General features: G+C 37.3%; 2 protein-coding genes across 3 annotated transcripts; one reads left to right on the forward strand and one right to left on the reverse strand.

The window, feature by feature from the left end:
- Positions 1 to 551: 551 nt before the first annotated feature.
- Positions 552 to 9770, reverse strand: mfsd1l (major facilitator superfamily domain containing 1-like). The gene is made up of 13 exons (XM_032574370.1): positions 8704 to 9770; positions 7300 to 7400; positions 7091 to 7200; positions 6944 to 6999; positions 5734 to 5877; positions 5495 to 5653; positions 5300 to 5415; positions 4835 to 4935; positions 3866 to 3977; positions 3658 to 3795; positions 2710 to 2849; positions 2219 to 2330; positions 552 to 2143 (listed from the first exon to the last, which is right to left on the reverse strand). Exons 1-13 carry the CDS (start codon positions 8723 to 8725, stop codon positions 2021 to 2023), a joined length of 1434 nt encoding a protein of 477 aa, XP_032430261.1. The 5' UTR covers positions 8726 to 9770; the 3' UTR covers positions 552 to 2020.
- A 729-nt stretch (positions 9771 to 10499) lies between these two features.
- eme2 (essential meiotic structure-specific endonuclease subunit 2) lies at positions 10500 to 17249 on the forward strand. Of its 2 annotated transcripts, none has more exons than XM_032574371.1 (8): positions 10500 to 10986; positions 13837 to 13958; positions 14371 to 14469; positions 14550 to 14662; positions 14830 to 14899; positions 15415 to 15530; positions 16112 to 16301; positions 16381 to 17249. In XM_032574371.1, the coding sequence occupies exons 1-8, from the start codon at positions 10536 to 10538 to the stop codon at positions 16534 to 16536; spliced, it is 1317 nt and encodes a 438-aa protein (XP_032430262.1). In that variant the 5' UTR covers positions 10500 to 10535; the 3' UTR covers positions 16537 to 17249. The 2 variants fall into 2 exon arrangements, with proteins under 2 accessions (XP_032430262.1, XP_032430263.1); XM_032574372.1 differs by having other exon boundaries at positions 14374 to 14469.
- Positions 17250 to 19530: the final 2281 nt, after the last annotated feature.

Here is a 19530-nt window from a genome sequence, read left to right on the forward strand (position 1 = left end):
TACCCCACCAGTGGGTCTTTTTGTGGCTCTAGTGTCCCTTATTTTCTGAAAGTAGGCTGACAGGAAAGGGGGAAGACATGCGGCAAATGTCACCGGGTCCAGGAATCGAACCCGCGACAGCCAGGTCGCGCTGTCCCCTACGCCACCACAGCACGCCCGAAGAAACATATTTTCAAAAATATTTGTGAATCTGCGTCTTAATCGTTCATCATTTTGAATGTAAGTGTGATTTTTACTGATTCTGAATCTGAAAACTTTTGTTTTGTTTCATTTCCATCTGAGAAGTTTTTAAAAAACTAAATTACAAACGTTTCAGTTTGTTTAAAGAAAAATAAACACAAAAGCTACAAATTCGACTCACTAAAAACAGTCACAATGTCACAGAAGAAAATAAAAAAAATGTTGACTAAAAAAACCCAAACATTAAAATACAATGAAAAAACTATGAAGAACAACAAATCAGAACAATTATTTCATGACATGTTCAACCTTCAGCTCAGGCATTAAAACATCTACAGTATGAATAGTGTTAGAAATCACGCAAAAAACAATAAAATAAGTCGTTTATTTATTTAATTCAGCTGGAAATTCACTGATTCCCTTTAAACTAAGAACCACAGGGAGAAAAAATACAATTGATTGTAAAAAAAAAAAAAATGTTAGATACTATTTATTGTATCTCTAGTGAGATAAAATTAAAAAAAAAGAAAATAGAACAGAAACAAACAGAATCAGACTCACCTGTAGGATATGTTTAAGAAAAAGAAACATTTTGTGGTAAAATCTTCAGTCAGACATGAAAAGTAGCCGACAGCTTTAGGATGAAACGTTCGGAAACAAATCCTGAAATTAGGTGAGCAGAACTGCTGACGAAAAAAGAGTCGAGACGCGTCAGAGGGAACACCGAGTGGGTGGAACCGGATACGAGGGACAGATCTATGATACGAGGGACAGATCTATGAGGTCTTCAGTCAGAGGCTTCATCACAGCCACTGGAGTACAGACCTCTACAGCATCTGCAGCTCTTTGAAGAACCTTTTAAAATACGAGTTAAAATATTTAATTTCCCTCTGGGATTAATGAAATATTTTTGAATTTGATCTGATTTTTAATGAGTTTCATCATTTCTGTCTAACATTGATAAAAAGAGTCTGGATTTGCAATCAATGGCAAAATACAAACGATACAAGATTACATTTAATGAAACAGCGCCATCTAGTGGCGACGTTGAGAACTGAGCCTTAAAAACAAAACTGTAAATGGGAATCAATTTTCAGCTATTTGTTTAAAAAATAAGAAATAACTGCTTAAATCTGGCCTGCAGGAAGAGTTTGGGTTAAACATTTAAACTTGGTGATAAATGTGACAAACATTTCAGACTTCATTAAAGTCTGAAAAAAATGGAATAAAGCAACTTTTTACTGAAAATGTAGTTTTAAAGATTTTCTCTTGTATCCCTTTAAATCCAGACAGGACAACAAAAAAATCAAGTCAGAAAGTCTCAATATTGCTGTGGTAAAAAGAGCAATATTGTCTTTAAATAAGGTTTATTGTCAAGAATTAAAACAAGTTAAAAAAGTTTTCTGGCAAATTTATGACTTTTTGAAGTCAGAAATGTTCCAGTTTTTCAAGAAATTTTATAAGATTATAAGTTCTAAATATAAGTTTTTTCAATCAAATTTTCAACTTTACAGACTCAGAAATTTCTAGGTTTTTTTCTACAAAATTTCTGAGATTAATCTTAAAATTTCCGAGTTTGTTTACTAGAATATTTTCGACATTAAAAACTCCAAACTTTCCAAGATTTTTTAAACAAAATTCCTGAATTTTTTCAAGACTTTTCAAACTCAGATGATCTTGTTTTCAGATTTTTGGGCAGAAATCTACTCCATGTTTTCTTTCTACAGCGGCTCAAATACGCCCTCAAAAAGTCAGACTGGAGAAAGATGCTAGTTGTGTTTAATTGAGTTGCGGCAGAGCAGCTTGTTTGTCATTTTGAGACATAAAACATCAGAAAACCTCATGAGTTGATGGAATTGGTCTGGTTTTGCTCCTCCTCTTCCTGCGTCCGGGTGAGCGGCTCTCGCTCGGCGTCTCCCTCCGCCGGCCGCGACCTTTTGGTCGTCTTGTTCAGCGTCCCGCCCTGCAGGGACGTCGGGACAAAACGCCGTTAGCGCGTGAAGCAGAGTGCGTCAGCTGGACGGCGGCGATGTCTGACCTGACTGCGGTCGACGATGTTGAGCAGAACGGAGGCGACGATGCAGCAGACGGTGTTGGCCAGCATGAAGATCATCATCCTCTGCCAGCGCCACAGCGGGATTTTAGCTTCACTACAGGAGACAGGAAATCTGTAAAACACTACTGTACTGCTGCAAGCAGAATCACAGCTGGAGAGGAAGAGGATTAGCAAAAAAAAGAAAAGAAAAGAATTTTCTCTCGGGATTCAGATTTTTTTGAGAATTCTGCCTTTTTTTTAATTAAATTCTGACTTTTTTCCAAAATTTTGACTTTTTCCAAAAACTTTTAATCTTAGAACTTAGATTTTTTTCTCAGAATTAAATTTTTTTTCTTAAAATTCTCACTTTTTTTTCCAGAATTCTGATAATTCTGCTTTTATTCAGAATTTAGACATTTTTCAAAATTCTTTAAAGTCAGATTTTTATTATTATTATTTGCAGTGTCCCTCTTCCATAGAATTGTTTTTTTTACCTGGATTTGGTGCCCAAAATCTGCCCAACGATCAGGTTGGACACGCCGATGCCGACCATCTGTATGGAGGTGGCCAGGCCCATGGCTGTTCCCAGCGTGGGCTGCGGCACCACGAGGGGAATGGACGGCCACATGCTGGCCTGGAGCAAAACCCGGAGAGGAAAACCAGGAACGCGCCAAAGATACGGGCAGAGAAAAAGTTTTAGGACTTCAGGCATCAATGGTCAAAAGAACATTTAATAAACCTTGATTTATTTTTGCTAGGATGATAAATTGTGTTATAAGGATTTTGCTAATAAAAATCTGAAAAGTGTGGCATGCATTTGCATTCTTTACTAATTCTGCCTTCAAAAGGCAGCCAAACCAACCCCATGTTTTCACACACTTTCACACGTGGGACTAAATCGGAAACGAATCCGACAGTTTTCATTCTGAGCGTTCATGTCGCCGGACGCGGCTTCATCCAGCTCAAGCTAGCAGAGACACACCACAAAAGACTCGCAGGTGTAACAACAGCAAATGCATGCCACACTTTTCAGATTTTTTGTCATAAAATATGTTATGAGACTTTATATGTTTTGTTCCTTTTAAAAAGTAGCTAACTGGCAACAAAAAGTTAGCTGTGCTAACCCTGAAACACTAATCATAAACATTAGTTTTGCTAACCGCTAAATGCTAACCACGCTAACCCGAAACCTAGCGGATTAGCAGAAGTGTTCCTGGAACTGCAGTTAGTAATTATGCAGAACTTTCTGCTGGTTTATCACATATAATCCAAACTTTTTCGGCTGAAGGCGCTGGATGCTAGCACTCAAATTTACACAAGTGAGCAATGACGATTTAAAGCCATCGTCTGAAATTAAATAAAAAATTAAACAGCCTAAGACGTTTCCCTTGTAACAGATGTGTTAGATAATTCACAGTTGATTAAAACCGTCTGAAACTCACGGCAGCGAAGGAGTAAGTGACTCCCAGCCAGATGGTGGAGACCAGAGGAGGGACGAAGGTGAAAGCCAGCAGTCCGAAGACGGGCAGCGTGAAAACGGCGCAGGCCAGCGCAAAAACTCCCCGAAGACCCACATAATCCTAAATCACAAAGTTAGAACCAATCAAAGTGATTTCTGGCCAGATTGAATCCAGAGCGGCGGTGGCTTACGATGAGGATTCCCACGCTGGCTGAGAGCACCAGCGAGCTGTCGTACACGGCGCCCGCTACGTACGCAGCCTCTTTCTGGCTGTAGTCGCTGTATTTATCCTGGATGAACTTACTGCACAGGAAACAACGGGAAAATGCATTAAAGCTTTGTTAAACCAAACAACTGCAGTTTTATTAATGATTCTAACATAAAACGGTGTCCCAGAAGTATGCTGCGTATAGGGCTGAAACGATTAATCGGATTAATCGTGATTAATCGATTATTGAAGCAATTGTTAACTAATTTAGTACTTGATTAAAAATTAACTGTTGAGTACAGACTAAAAATAGATAAATACTGAAAGAACAACACACTAAATTAGTTGAAGATTATTTCAATAATCGATTAATCATGAATAATGTGATTAAACATATTAATTGTCTGAAAATATTAGCACTTTTTTAAAAAAGTGCTAATATTTCTGAAAAACATTCTCAGAGCTGTAATTAAACTAAAACTACAAAAAGCAGAAACATTTTGCATTTAAGGCAAAAAAAGAAGTTTGTCTCAGTTTTTGCTTTATCTTGTTCAAATTCTGTAAAAAACTATTAAGCATCATTTGTTATCCAATTATTAATCTGTTAATTGAAAAACTAATAACAAATCAGCCTTTCATTGTATTGATCAAGCAGAAAGAACTGAGATTAGAATTATTGTTAGTATTTGTTTTAGCTGCAGATTCATCCTTTACTATAAATGATCAAACCTTCACTAAAGAAAATCTGTCATTGTAATTAAGGCAACAAAATGTTTCTCATCTTTAATGTACTCGTCTTTAAAAAATCTGCAGAATTTGCAAATTTTTTAATCTGATTAATCGTGGGAATAATCAATTAGTCGTCAAAATAACTTATTGTCAGAATAATTGATTAATTGCCAGAATATTCAGTAAAATAATCGTTAGTTGCATTGGTGTGTATTAGCTCTACCTGGCATCAGCGATGAAGGGGAAAATGCCGTTGTAGAAGAACATGATGGTGAGGACCAGCAGCCAGTATCGGAGAGACAGCAGCTTCGCATCCTGAACCCTCTAAAAAACAGAAAAACTCGGGTAACTTGGGTCCAGACGGGGCGCAGAGTTCTGTCTGAAAACGGTTCCGGAGAGAAGTTTACATCCATCCAAAACGTTCCCGACGTTTTCTTTATTGGGATGGAGAGATAATGATAGAAAACGGCTGAATGGTTGGATTTATTTGAATATTTTCTCTTATTCACAAGAGTAAACATTTTATAAACAGTCTAGAATATTTAGGACAAAGGAACCAAAGGAGCATCTATGTAAACATTTGAGCCTGTATAATCTGGGTTTTAGAGAAAATTGTGGATATGACGATAGTGTTGATGGTGACTGTATGTAAACTTCTGACTGTTGGACATGAACGAGCGGGTCTGACCACTTTGCGGGAATCCTCTGCGATGGCTCCGTCAAGGCCCAGCTGTCTCATGCCGATCTTGTCCAGAGCGCTCACGACGACCGCAGCAACGAAGCCGAGCACGCACAGCAGAGCGCCTGGAAAACAGAAAAATACCGTCATCTGGAGGCAGAAACTCTTCTTCACAGGCGGCGCTTCACTTCCTGGTCAACGTACCACCCCACAGCGTCCACTGCATGCCGTATTTGTCTTCAAACTTCTCCGTGAAGAAGAAGTTGAGGACGGAACCGAGACGGGAAAAGGCGAGCGTCACCCCGAAGGCCAGAGCCAGCTCCTTCCCTTTGAACCAGAAGGCCGTGATGCGGTTCTGCACAACTGGGAAAACCAAACAAGGCTGCAGCAATGCCTCTCTCTCTCATACATGGGATAATAAACTGGACCAGATTGCTTCTTACTGGTCAAAGATCCATTGCCGGAACCGAATAGTAAACGTCCCGTGAGCATGAGCGGAAGCAGGTAGGGAGTTCCTCTGAAGTGGGAGCCCAGAGCGAACAGCGACGAGCCCAAAACACACAGAAAGGAGAAGAGAAACACCCCGACTGCAACACAACGGCACACACAGTCACCTTTCTGACTTATAGACTAGGACTGAAACGATTAATCGCACTAACCGTGATTAATCAATTCTTGAAATAATCATCAACTGATTTAGTAATCAATTATTCGTTTACTGGAGTCAGAAAATGCCATTTTCTGAAATAAGAGCAGTCAGAGCAGTAACTAAGCTAAAACTGTAGAAAAGTATTTATATGTTATGTTTAAGACACAAAAAAACCCTTTATCTATAAATGTCTACTGGAAAAAACTCCAGTGAAGTTTTAGCTTCACCTGATTCAAATTCTGCAGAAAACCTGCAGCACTGAGAACCTTTTGCTCTTCAGAACTAGAAATATGTCAACAAGTTCATTCTACACTGTCCTGATGTTTAGTCGAGCAGGAATGTCTGAGCTTTTCACGTGCTCAAGTTTTTTTAGCTGCATCATTTGTTACAAATGACTAAAGAAATGCATTTTAGGAAATAAAATGTTTATTTTGCTCATTTTAAAAAGAAATTAGATTACTTGTTTATTCGCATCTTTTGATGTATTTCTGAAATTGTAGAAAAAGGTTTCAGTGATTGAGTAAAAATTAAGCAGAATGTGCCAATTTTTCATCTGAGTAATCGATTAATCATCAGAATAATTGATTAATCATCTGAAAAATATACTAAACGACAGAATAAACCATTAATTGTCAGCAAAATCTACTGAATAGATTAATTGATTAATCATCAGAAAAATCAATTAATCATGAGAATAATCGATTAATCGGTAAAAATACTCAATTATCCATCAAACTAATTATATAAATAATTGATTAATAATCAGAATAATTGATTAATCATCAGAATGATTGATTAATCATCGGTATAATCTATTAAATGGCAGAATAAACAACTGTCAGCATAATCTGCAGAATAGATTAATCAACTAATCATCAGACTAATTGTCAGGATAATCGATTAATCGTCAAAAATTACCGATTAGTTATCAGAATAATCAATTTGTAAAATAATCGTTAGTTGCAGCACTGTGTAACACGGATTTTAAACTCACGCAGACTCACATCGATTTCCTAATTTGTCGATCAGGAATCCGGCCAGAATCACCACCACAGCGTTCCTGGTGGTCAGACAGAGAAACGCTCACCGACGGGGAAAAAAAGAAAGAAAATATCTTATCGCAAAATGAGTCAACGTGCAAATCTGCTTACGTCCAAGCATATATGGCATAGAGGAGGTTGTACTGCTGCGGACTCATCCCCAGACCCTCCACACAGTCCACAGTCCTGTTGATCGCGGTTGCATTGGGACATGTGAGGTTCTGAAACACGAGACAAACCAGGGACAAAGTTTTTACTCAGATCTGAGTCAAACATGAATCCAGCAGGTTGATAATGAGGAATCATTCGACTGATTTTACCCCCTGGAACTGGTCCTGCAGGACGCTGGGGATGTCGAAGCAGAAGTAGGAACCAAAAGTCAGGAGGCAGTTAAAGAAGAGAACCAGGAAGCGATAATAAGCTGGAAAAACCAAAATACCATCAAATTAACTTACTACAAGACTTCACAGTATTCTGTTGGGATTTCATGATGAAAATGAGTTTTTGATGGTCTTTCACAAGCATCAGCAACCTTTGCAACCCAAAAAGGAATAAAATGAGCTTAGAGACGCAAAAACAGAAAGATCTGTTGAAAGGTTTTTCTTAAATAAAGATCTGTTATTGAGGGGAGTCCAAAGTTTTTGTCAGCTGAGCCAAAATCGTAAACTCAAAAGTACATGTGGGCCAAAAAATATCATTTTTAAGAACTAAAATTACCAAAGTTTTTGCTGTTTTTGTTTTTACGTACTTAACAATAAACTAACCATGAAGAAATTTAACAAAACAAATAAAGCAATCACAGATTTTGGTAAGAACAGATCATATCCAAAACCTCAAATTGGTTTTTGCACATTTCCTTGTTAAATAAAAGGCATCCAGTTTGCTTAGTATTTTGGGCTCGATTGTAGAAATATGAAATAATATTTAATCTTTTCTCAGTAAAAACGGGATCTAGCTCAACCTTAATTTTTAGAAGAATTGCTGAAGTTAACCAAGTTTAAATGCAGCAGCTTTAATCAGGTTTGGGTGACCCAATGTGGACGCTTCAGGTAAACTTCAGGAATCTATGGAGGACCAAAACTGACATAATAAACACAGAAATAAATAAATTCTTAGCAAATAAGAAAGCATAGGATTAAGAGGCTTCTTTATTTAATCACCTCTGCAATTATTACTTTATTTATTCTTAATTATGTCAGTTTTGGTCCTCCATATGAATCAACTAATGTTTTTAAATATAAATATTACCACAAAGAAATGACACCAAAGTGGTTAAGTTTTTGTTTTAAAACAAAGAAATAGAAATCTCAGTTCTTTAAAACAAAAAAAAAAGACAAATTTCCAACAGCATTCATTGTTCAAACTTATAAACGTATCTTTTTTTTTTTTAAATGTTCATGAGACATTTTTAGCACTAACCGAGTTTTATTTAATTGGACTGAGGCAATTCACTCCAGCTGCTCCCTGGAGTGAATTGCAGCTGTCTTTATTACAGACAGCTGTAATAAAAAGAACACATGATAGAAAAGTACACTTTTACTAAAGCCCTGTTGGGCAACTTCCGACTTGAGTCACATAAGTTTTTAAAGTCTAAAATGCTGAGCGGCTCATTTACTGACCCGTTTTTTAGGGAAGTATTGGATCCTGTAGGCTGCGAGTAACTGGGGTTTAGCTTAAAATGCTACATGAGGAATAATTTTAGAGAAACAATCAACATAACTCACCTTTCTCCGCCGGTTGAGCCATACTGAGAGGAAATAAGTTTGCTATAAAACAGAAAAATGCTTCACATCCTTTGTTTACGGTCTGCAGCTGCGGCAGACGTTTAACGTCGGCAAACTCAACTTTAGTGTGAGACGGTCGCAAACCGCAGAGCTACACACCATGTGGATGGAACCGGTAGCATTCCCGACGACGCATCCAGCTATTTGGAATTCTGCAATGACGTAAACGAACCACATTTTCTTCTTCGTGGTTTTTATTGGCGGGTGACATTGAACGTTAATATGTATTATCGCCATCTATTGTGCTATTTTCCTTTTTCTTTAAAACTAATTTATTATACTTTTATTTTAATTAGCCGTTTTTATTCCTGAACAACTTGATTGACTAGAACAGCGCTCTAATTAAAATGATGAAGCTTTTCATTATGATGAAGATCTTTATTACAGCTGTCATTCAAATTCTACAATTTCTCTACAAGATGTGAGCTATAAATGAAAGCTGCACCAAAACCAAAAGAAATGGCATATTTATAATAAACTGGAATATAAATTTACATGAATTTAATCAGCCGAAATTTAAAAACTACATGTAATTGGTAACAACGTGATACATATGAATATTTATGTATTTACATGCAGTTTCTATTATATTTGGTAAAGGTGTAAAATAAATGTGATTACATGTTTTTTATTGCTGTACCAAAATCTCACACTGACTTTTAACTTAATTTTAATTTGTTGTTTTTTAACTTCAGCTATTTTATCCAGTGTAGATGAAATATCATGGACTCCAGCCAGGGTCACAAGGTGTTTGAAGAAGAAACGGGTCCATAGCACCACAGATAATTCTAATGTTAAGCATATTTTCTACATATTCCTTAATTATTTGGGTTTTTATGTAAAAAACTTAGTGTTAATCTGATCAGAACATGAAATTCTAACCTGAAATGTTTTTATTAGCTGTAAGTGGAAAATCATTATAATTAGCAGAAAAACAAGCTTTAAAAAACTAGATGAAAACTTAAGTCAGTGCCAAGATCAATAAACCTGCACTGATTCAACCTTGTCTTTATCTTTTGCAAAATAAATTTTATTATTACTTTTTCTTTTTAAAATATATTTCTATATGTTTATATGCTACATCCTTGTTTGTCTTCACAAACTTTGCTGATTTTAATTATCCTGCCTAGTAAATATGAGTAACTCTTAAACTCAGTGTTTTTTGAACATCCCCTCAGATTAGGTCGCTGTTCTCAGTTCTAATCCACGGAACAACAGGTGTGTAATCTGTTTTGTGGTCCACCTGGTGACAGCAGCTGCTGAGTCCTCCTGGCCTTTCTAAGAAAACATTTCTAATCCACACTCCAGCTGGGTTTCTTTAGAAAGTAAAAACAGGATCCTAACCCAAATATGTTAAACAATAACAGTTTTTTATGTTGTTGGGTTTCTCTTATTGTTAAGTATATCCATTTTAATATGTACCTCTTTTTTTGTTTGTTTAATTTATTTTTTGTTGTTGTTGTTCGTTCTTTTGTCTAATCAGTTATTTGTTATTTTCTAGATCTATACATTTGTTTGTTAGTCTGTAATGTTTGTTCTGTACGCATTAATTGATGAATAAATGAAAAAATAAAATAATCTATATTTAGTTTTCAAATCTGTGTAATATATATTTAGTATCCCGATCCCCACTCCACTAAACGTTCTGGCCAACCGCAATAAAAAAGAAGAAAATGTTGTATCGCATTTTAGATGGTTTGTCCCTCGGTTGACTCCGTAGCGGCTACACAAACAAAGACGTTAACAAAGGCAGATTCTGCTTTAATAATGAAATGTCTGTCCTGCGCAGAGCCATAACATGGGAGATTTCTGAATCAGAGGACAGCGATCACGACCTGAAATCAGAACTAAACCCCGATGAAATCTGTCAAAAAGAAACAGCAGACAGCAGAGGAGAACCGGAGGCTCTCAGCTTCGAGGAAAAACCCACAAATCTGCCGTCTTCACCGGCTAAAAGTGACTCCAGAGTCGCTCTATCTGCTCCGGAGGCATGCGGCGGCACCCCGGGTCCGGCACGCAAACGCCGCAGCAGGGAGGAGATTGAGGCGACCAGGCTGAAAGCCAAGGAGCGGAAGGAGGAGAGGGAGCGGCAGAGAGCCGCTAGAGCCCGGGAGAAGGAGGACAGGAAGCGGGAGCAGCAGCGGAGGAGAGACGCGGCGGAGACCCTTAACAGCCTCCGGCCAGAGAACTGCATCAAGAGCCTGACCGTCTGTATAGAACCAGGTACGGAGTGACGCGTTTAGGTGCTGTCGGACTTTCTGATTCTTCTTCTTCTTCTTCTTCTTCTTCTTTTTGTTTTTAATGGCGGTTGGCAAGCAACTTAATGGTGTGCATTACCGCCACCTACTGGTATGGAGTGTGGATCAGAACGCAACTTAAAAAAAAAAAAAAGACTTTCTGATTCCATCCATCAGGGCAGTGTTGTATAAAGTACTGAAATCTCAGAGTCAAGTAAAAGTACAAGTACCTCTCCAAAATATGACTTTGGTAAAAGTCGAAGTCACTGACTGAAATGTTACTTGAGTAAAAGTCTTAAAGTATTTGAAACTTCTTGTACTTAAGTATGGAAATTACTGTAAAAATGGATGTACTCAAGTAATGTAATGAAAAGTACAAGTAAAAAGTAAAACAAAGCAAATGCAGTTTGAATGACATTTTTTATATTTTGGTAAACTTGTCAAATACACTTAAAATAATGTACCCAACCAAGTGCAGGCAAAATTAAACCTGCTAATAGATATACCTGCAGGCATCATTTAGTTAAGAAAATTAGGTGCTTTACCTATAGCACAAGGTTAACTTAACCTGCTTTACAACTGAACCAGCTTCTTAGTATACCCTCCAGGACAGAAAATACAAAGTTTTTGTAAGCCTTAAGTTTTCCCTTCAAGTAAGGTCAGTGCTGAAAATGAGAAAAATAAATAGTACAGAAAATGCGGCCAACATGAAGAGAAAGAGCTGTTACGATTACTCTACTTCACAAATCAGTGAACCAGTCAATGCTACAGTCAGTAGGTGGTGCACACAACTGGTCATTATGCAAAAGAAAAAAAGAATTGGGAGGGAAATGCAGCTTATTGGCATCTGTAAACCTGGTTTTGAACTTGCATGCCTTTCCTATATTCGTTAAATTTAGTCTAAATTGCTATTGCTATGGCTTCTGCCCCCCCTTGAACAGAGGAGTCTAGGTAGCCTGCTACAGTCAACATTAGGCCTAAGCTAAATACACCACGTGTGGAACTGAAACAATGCCAAACAAAGTTCATTTATGGTCAAGATTTCACAGTAGTGCCTAGTGACCAAGCTATAGTTACTGAAACAGGAGGATTATAACCATTTCATAAGAAGTTACCTCGATGTGTTTCTTCAAGTTGAACGGGGAGTTTTTGTAAGATAGAATTTCCATGTGACTGCTACTGATTGCGAGACTTGCTTTGTGTTTAATGGGAGAAGCGAAACAGGTGTATCCTAATTAAAAGTAAAGAAATCAAGAAATGCCAAAAAATGTGGAATGAAGATAAGAAAGGAAGAAGATTATTTGAAGTACAAAAGTCAGTTTGAATTCGAAGCATTAATGAACGCAACAGAAGAGAAGAAATAATAATTAGTAGATTAAGAGTAGGTCATACCTACTTAAATGACATGCTTTATAAAATAGGGAGGAAAAATAATGATAAATGTGAGAGATGTGGAGAGAAAGAAAATGTAGAACACATATTGATGAACTGTAAGTCAAATGAACTCGAAAGGGAAGAATTAAAGAGAATAGTTAGAAATATGGGGCATGAATGGAATCTTAAAGGTATATTAGGAAATGAAGGAAACATAACAGATATTCACAAATTAAGGAAAGCATTGTTTATTTATCTTAAGAATACAAAATTAAAAAGTAGAATTTAATAGATATGAAGTAATGCTTCTACACACTCATGTACAGTAGGTGGCGGTATGCACCTTAAAGTTGCTTGTGATCCGCCATAATAGAAAAGAAGAAGAAGAAGAAGTATCCTATTGGTGGTGATGAACAAGCCCAGGCAAGCAGGCTACGGACTTTGTTCGGTAGCCTGCTTGCTACTTGCTAATCAGTAGGTGGGTCAAAACACTTGCGTTTCTCTCTCTCGCTTTTTTGTAACGAGTAACTAAACCACACATTGAAAATGTATCGGAGTAAAAGTACGCAATTAAGTTCGGAAATATAGTGAAGTAAAAGTGAAAGTCATCAAAAATTTTCATACTCCAGGAAAGTATGAAGTACTCCAAAATATACTTAAGTAAAGTAGTGAAGTATTTTTACTTCGTTACTATACAACACTGCATCAGGGTCTATTAAAGTGCGTTTAATTCATCAGGTTGCCTCAGTAAATATCACTGACAAGTTTATTTATTTCAGTGATTTACATAAATATATTGAGGATCCACGTTTATCATTTCGGATCAAGAAATGATAAACATCTGTTGTATAAACAGACTTCAAAGTGAGAGCGTAAATATAAACAACTAACTACTTAATTAATTGAGTCTTTAACAAAGATGTTGTACTTTATTTTAGTGGAGGTTTACAAAACAGCCAAGTAAATTGCCGTTTGAAATTTATTCTGAAAAATGTATTTAGGGGAAGTTAAATGCTCTAAACGTTCTCAAAGTTAGCAAAACAAAAATGCTAAAGCGCTAAACAAAAAAATTAGTTCCTCTATTAGCGGAAGTGTGCTCACCACTGGGTTTCAGCAGATAAATTAGAAGATTTAAAATTGTTTGTCATTTAAGTTTAAGACTCTAAAGAGGCAGTATGCTGTGAAATCAACTATGTTGTGCTTTACATCATGTTTTAATATTATTATCATCAAAAACATACCTGGAGAATTGCCTTGATTCTTTCATGCATGTTTGAGAGTCATTTAATCTCCATGGAAACCATTCAGATGTGCAAAACGCCTGGGTGGGCCTAGCCCCGCCTTCTTGGCGCAGCTCCTCCTCCTCTTCTCTCTGCTCTGTGAATGTTAAAGTTTAACCTGTGGTTTTCTGCAATAAACTCAGTTGTAAATATTGTGTAAAATCTCATTTTGACCTCCGCAGCCCTTCTCCAACATGACGGCTCAGACATTTTGCTGGACACCCTGGCCATGTTGGAGTGGAGGTTCACTGTTGAGAGCCAGCGTTTGTCTCGCAGCATCACCTGGACCAGAGATCTGCCTCAGGTAGGACGCTCCCGCCTCACACAGAAAGTCCATGCAGGTCCACATCTGGGTTTCCATTGACCTAAAAGTTGGAATTCCAAAAATAGATTTACTTAATGAAAACATGCAAATTTGGAAAAAGCACGTTTTTCAATAAAAGGTTTTTGCACTAGGAAGAGGCGGTTTTTATTTGGTCGTATCAAAATTGGTTTATTTAAAAAAACTGTAAAGGAAACAGTTTTTTTGCATCACACGAGTCAAATGATCAACAATCAAATGTTGCTACAGGTGAAAACTATGAAGAACTCAGCAGGAAGTAGTTGGAGGCTGATGTTTTTTAATGACTTGTTGCGTGAACAAACTTATTCACATGTGATTTTAATTGCGTTTCTTATTTAATTCCACATCATTGACAAAGTTGTGCGCTTCCCAGCAGGTAGAAGACGGTCAGGCCCGTTTGGAGGAGGAGGAGCAGATGGTTCTGGTCTTGACTCTTGCTGACTTTGTGGACGTTGTGATCTCCGTTAAAGAAGTAATCAAGCTCCTAAAAGTTGTAAAAACGTCCAAATGGAGACGCATTTGATGCCATGCTGTTCCCTCTCTGGACTGTAGATGGTGGACAGCGATGGGGAGGAGACGGGGACGGTCCTCAGTCCCCTCTTGGAGTGTCTCAACTGGAATAAGGTGGTCACCATGTTGGTGACGGACTTTGAGTCGGATCACTGGTCAGTTTATTCCCAGGAAATTCATGAGATTAATCTAAAAATTTCTAAGTGTTTTGGGGGAAATTTACTCAATCAAAGGTTTTTTCAATTTGCAGTGGCCCTAATACACCATTGTAATTTTTAACTTATTTCCTTGTTAGATCAGTTTTCCTTTTTTCCCCCAACAGGATGAAGGAATATTTTCCAGAACAGATGCTGCGGACTAAACTGGGGATGAAGGATCAGGATGTGGAGGAGGTTTGTTTGCTGTTTGAGGACTGGGATTGGATTGGGACCAATCCCATTCCTTATACTGGGGGGAAAAATCTGACTTTTTTTCTCAGAATTCCAGTTTTCTTTCTCAGAAAACTGACAGTAAACTCAGAATTTCTGGCTTTTTCTCAGAATTTAGAATTTATCTTAGAATTGTGATTTTTTTTTTTTTTTCAGAATTTTGGCATAAATCTCAGAATCAGAATTTTTTTAATTGTTCATATGCCATCAGGAAAATGGCATAAAACTCAAATTAACCAAATAAATTTGGGACAAGCTTTCTGTGAGGATAAAGTACAAGTTTACAAATCCTATAAGAAGGAGGAAACAGTCATATGATTATTTTCACATAATAACCACATAACTGACATACACCTAAGATTTTTTGGTTATTTATTTGGATTTTGACATAAATTGACACAGAATTACAATTCTGAGAAAAAATTTCAGAATATTACAAATTTTTTGTTTTGGCACTAATCCTCTTCCGTACTTTCTAGGTTCTTGTTTACCTTCAGCTCTATAAAAACATCTCTGTGGTTTTCCTGGAGAGCTGGCAGGACATCACCAACCATGTGTGCGCCGTCACCAAGGCTTTGTCAAAACGCCCCTTTAAGTGCGTCTTCATTTTTACCATAACAAATTATCATCTTACTGCAGGGTTATAATAGTTTTGGGATTTTCATTATACTTCATTTTATTTCGATCTGACTTTTTGTTTGTCTAATTCAGTTAAATTCATTTGTTTTAAGTGTTTTTGCTAGTTTATCAATTATTAGTTAAATATTGTTCAGTTTTCATTAGAGTGGTAGTTTTAATGTTTTTATACTTTAGTTAATTTTTAGGTTCAGAATTCAAAAAGTTCAAAGTATTGTATTACATCGATTGGGTAATGAATACGGACCAGCGTGTCTATGGTAACAGCTGCAAGGAGTGTCGTAATTTACCGACCGATGTCGTAAACTGCCCGTTTACGTTTCAAGTGTAGCTTGAAAGGCTAAAAACATTATTTCAAAAACGAATATTACAATTTCAGTACGTTTTAGTTAATTTTATAAACGCGGGACATAGTTCCGGTTAGTTATAGTTTTACCCCGTTAATCATCGTTTTTATTTATTTAAGTTAAAAATCTTTTCTCGAATTCAGGTTTTTTTTTTGTTAGCTTCAGTTGCTAACTGACCTCTGACCCCCCACAGACTCCTGACAGAGCGGACCGAGCTGCCGTTCTGCGTGGTCGGTTCGTGGGCCGGCGGGGCCCGGGTTGGGCGGGACGGTTCGGGTCTGAGGGACGTCTGGGTCCGGCAGATCCAGCAGCTGAACAGGGTGAGCGCGGCGGTGGCCGCCGCTGTGGCCGAGGCCTTCCCGTCTCCGCGGATCCTGTTGCAGGTAATAAACCGCCGCTGGAAGCAAAACCCCGGAGGTCCGGAGGGTCGTAACGATTTTCTCTTGCATGTGTCGCCCGAAGGCTTACCAGAACTCTGGTTCTGAGGCGGAGAAGAAGGGCATGCTGGCTGGGCTCTCGGTGAAAACAGAAGGGAAAGAAAGAAGAGTTGGACCGGATATTTCAGCCAGAATGTACCGCAGCCTCACCGCGGAAAACCCTCAGCTGGTTCTGGACTGATCGGCCCAATCTGGAAACTATGGAGAACTTTTTCTGGAAAAGAAAATCTACCTCTCTGGTTTAATGTTAAAATGTGTGACAGAGTATTAGGGCCATTGTACATAGAAAAGAGGAGGAGTAAATTTCAGGCAAAAAAATCCAGAAAATTTCTGAGTTTGAAAAGTTGAAAATTAAATTTTGAGATTGATCTCAGAAAAGTAATCTTTATATTAAAAAGATCTTATCTTAATCTCAAAATTTTCTAGAAATGAAAACTGGGAAATGTTTGAGTTTTAAAAGTCAAAAAGCTTTTCTAAAAATTCTTAGATTAATCTCAAAATTTCTGAATTTTTTTCCTAACAAATTTTTGACTTTTCTACCAACAATGGCCTTAAGACACAGTTGTAGAAATGTAGCACTAATTATGTATGTAAATAAACAAATAAGGTCTATTTTAATGAAGAATGAAAATGAGCTGGTTTTCCAAACAGGCACCTCCATATGACTTAAATTTACATGGAAATTATTTTAATAAAAGGGGCTAAAACAGAAATCTTTGGCTTGGATTTAGACCTTTTTTAAAGTTCACGCTTAAAGATAAGGAAAAAAAGGTTAAAAATATACAAAGATTTTTATTTCCTTGAACATTTTCACCTGTTTTTGTGATAAACCAACACAAACAAGTAACTAACTCGCAAGTCAACCCTTTTCTACTAATAAACTGCCTAAATTAGTCCCTTTGTGTGTTTGACCACCTAATATGAAGGTAGATTCGGTTCAATGTGGGACCAAAATTGCAACATTTATTATATTTCCAGCTGCTGCTGTTCTTGTACGGAGCCCTCCAGGGGACATGGAGAATTTTTTTTCTTTTGCGTTCCCTCGCAATAATCTACTGATCAGTTATGCAGCATAATTGAATCCTGTAAGCCTTTCTTACGGTGGCCGCCGTATTTCTACCTTAATACAAGGTTATGTGAGGTTTTTCCATGTATCTCCTCGTAAAATATCTGAAGTTTTATATATTTTTTTAGGATAGAAAGCAGAAATCCTGTGGTGCCTTTATGAATTGGTTTATCCTGTTTTAAATGATTACAACTTGAAATATGGTAGTTAGATTTTCTACGTCTGATTATATTTTAACTTGTACATTATCTCTGTTTGTGGTCTAAGGTTTGCTGCTTAATAATCGTCTGAATTTACTTGTTTTTGTGTTAATAACATTTGGATAAAGGGCTGTTATGTAGCTAAATGAAATCCTCAGAAATTCACACAGATGAACTGGAAATGTTTGTTTTAATGGAGTTTCCAGTGTAAAATGAACAATCAGACATATAATTGCAAATATTCAAAAATGTAATCAGAACCTCTCACTATCTGTCTGATTTTTTTAGGGGTTTTTTTGTACAAAAAGAGCAGACAATGAACTCTTGTGCGTATTGTTTTTGTCTAACGGTGATTTGACTGGGCCACCCTGAATCCTTTCCCCAGGAACTTAATTTCCCAGAAGCTTTTATATTGCTTTGGCATTATGATGGCTGCTGTTGTGTTGCTGCTTTGGAAACTTGGCAATTACAGCAACCTCTGAGACACTGGATGGCCCACTGGCAGCACTGGACACTTTCTTACTCCCACAGAGTCGAAATAAAATAGTGAAACCATAAAACCATCATGTTTTTAAATAGCAGTTATGGTTTAAGACTTAAGTAAAGTAGGGGTAAAGGAATGTATTTTGACTAAATTGCACCAACTGTAAGTTTCTGTTTGGGTGAAAATGAGAGTAAAGTTTCTGTCACAGTGATTTCACCTTTATGTATGGAGAAGATCTATAAGCTTCCTAAAGAGGAAGGCGGGCTTCCTATTTAGTATTTGGATAAATTATCACAGCAATAAAAAAATCTGTGTATGTTTTAACCAATATGCAGTGTGTGTGAACACACACATTGTAACAGGTTTTTGGATTAATAAACTCATGCAAAAGATTTTTTCAGATCGTTTTTTTCAATGTTAAAATTTTGTATTTTCCTTTAATTGTTTTTGATTTTTTCAGTCTGAAATGAAGCAGATCCAAAGTGCTACAAACATTGTATTCCAGTGTGTTTCCTTCCTGTATAGCTAAGAGCTGGGTCTGTGGATGTTGTATTTGCAAACAAAAAGACAAATCGCTTCTATGTTTAACTTTAAATGCTGTGGAAACATTGAAAGTGCTTCTCTATCAGCTTCTCTTCTCTAAATTTCCATCCATTCAACCAACTTCTGCTTGTAAAGGTGGGTTACACCCCGGGGAGGCTGGCGAACAATACACACACAGACACAAGCGTGAGAAGACAGTGCTGACACCTGCCCCACCGCCACATTAAATTTCCAACATGTTAGTTCGATTTTTGCCCTGCGGTGCTGCTGAGGGTAAAAGAGAACTTCCCTGAATCCTGGAAAAGGTTCTGCTTTGAAAACTCACACAGTCAGTGTACTACTGCAAGTTTATCTTCCACAAACGCACACACTTAGGTTCAAAATATAAAACTCGCTAAGTTTATTTGACTTAAAGAGTAGAAGATAGTAGACACAACTAAATGCAGCTCAGGTGTTTTACAGTGTAACTCGGGTTATTACATATAGCAAGATAAATTTCCTTATTTATGCAGATGATGCACACGTCTACATTACAATGTCACTATATGACTATGAACCAGTTAAAACATTGAACAGACGCTCAGAACAAATCAATGCATGGATGCAGCATCAATTTAACCAAAGAAGGAGCAATCAGGAGTCTGTAGAGCTTCAGGTATGACAGATACAAACTATTGATCAGCCCTTAAATCTGGGTGTAGTGATGACCTGAACCTTCAGAGACACATAAAGACTGTTAGAAAAGTCAGTCTTTTATCACCTGAAGAACATTCCCAGGATTAAAGGACTGATGTCTCAGCAAGATCTTCAGAAATTCATACATGATCTTAATTTGCGTTGATTACTGCAACACACAGGTCTAATGAACGAATCCTCCCGCTG

This window comes from Xiphophorus hellerii, chromosome 10 (genome assembly GCF_003331165.1).
Source record: "Xiphophorus hellerii strain 12219 chromosome 10, Xiphophorus_hellerii-4.1, whole genome shotgun sequence".
Taxonomy (NCBI): domain Eukaryota; kingdom Metazoa; phylum Chordata; class Actinopteri; order Cyprinodontiformes; family Poeciliidae; genus Xiphophorus; species Xiphophorus hellerii.

Bases quoted from the DNA above. Each gene is read 5' to 3' on its own strand.
- mfsd1l (XM_032574370.1), bottom strand. From the start codon at position 8,725: ATGGCTCAACCGGCGGAGAAAG. The intron at 3,978-4,834 runs GTAGAGCTAATA...TTTCCTGTGCAG, and splicing joins CCCTTCATCGCTGATGCCAG to TAAGTTCATCCAGGATAAAT. The intron at 3,796-3,865 runs GTAAGCCACCGC...TTTGTGATTTAG, and splicing joins CCAGCGTGGGAATCCTCATC to GATTATGTGGGTCTTCGGGG.
- eme2 (XM_032574371.1), top strand. From the start codon at position 10,536: ATGTCTGTCCTGCGCAGAGCCATAACATGGGAGATTTCTGAATCAGAG. The intron at 10,987-13,836 runs GTACGGAGTGAC...TGACCTCCGCAG, and splicing joins GACCGTCTGTATAGAACCAG to CCCTTCTCCAACATGACGGC. The intron at 14,900-15,414 runs GTTTGTTTGCTG...CGTACTTTCTAG, and splicing joins AGGATCAGGATGTGGAGGAG to GTTCTTGTTTACCTTCAGCT.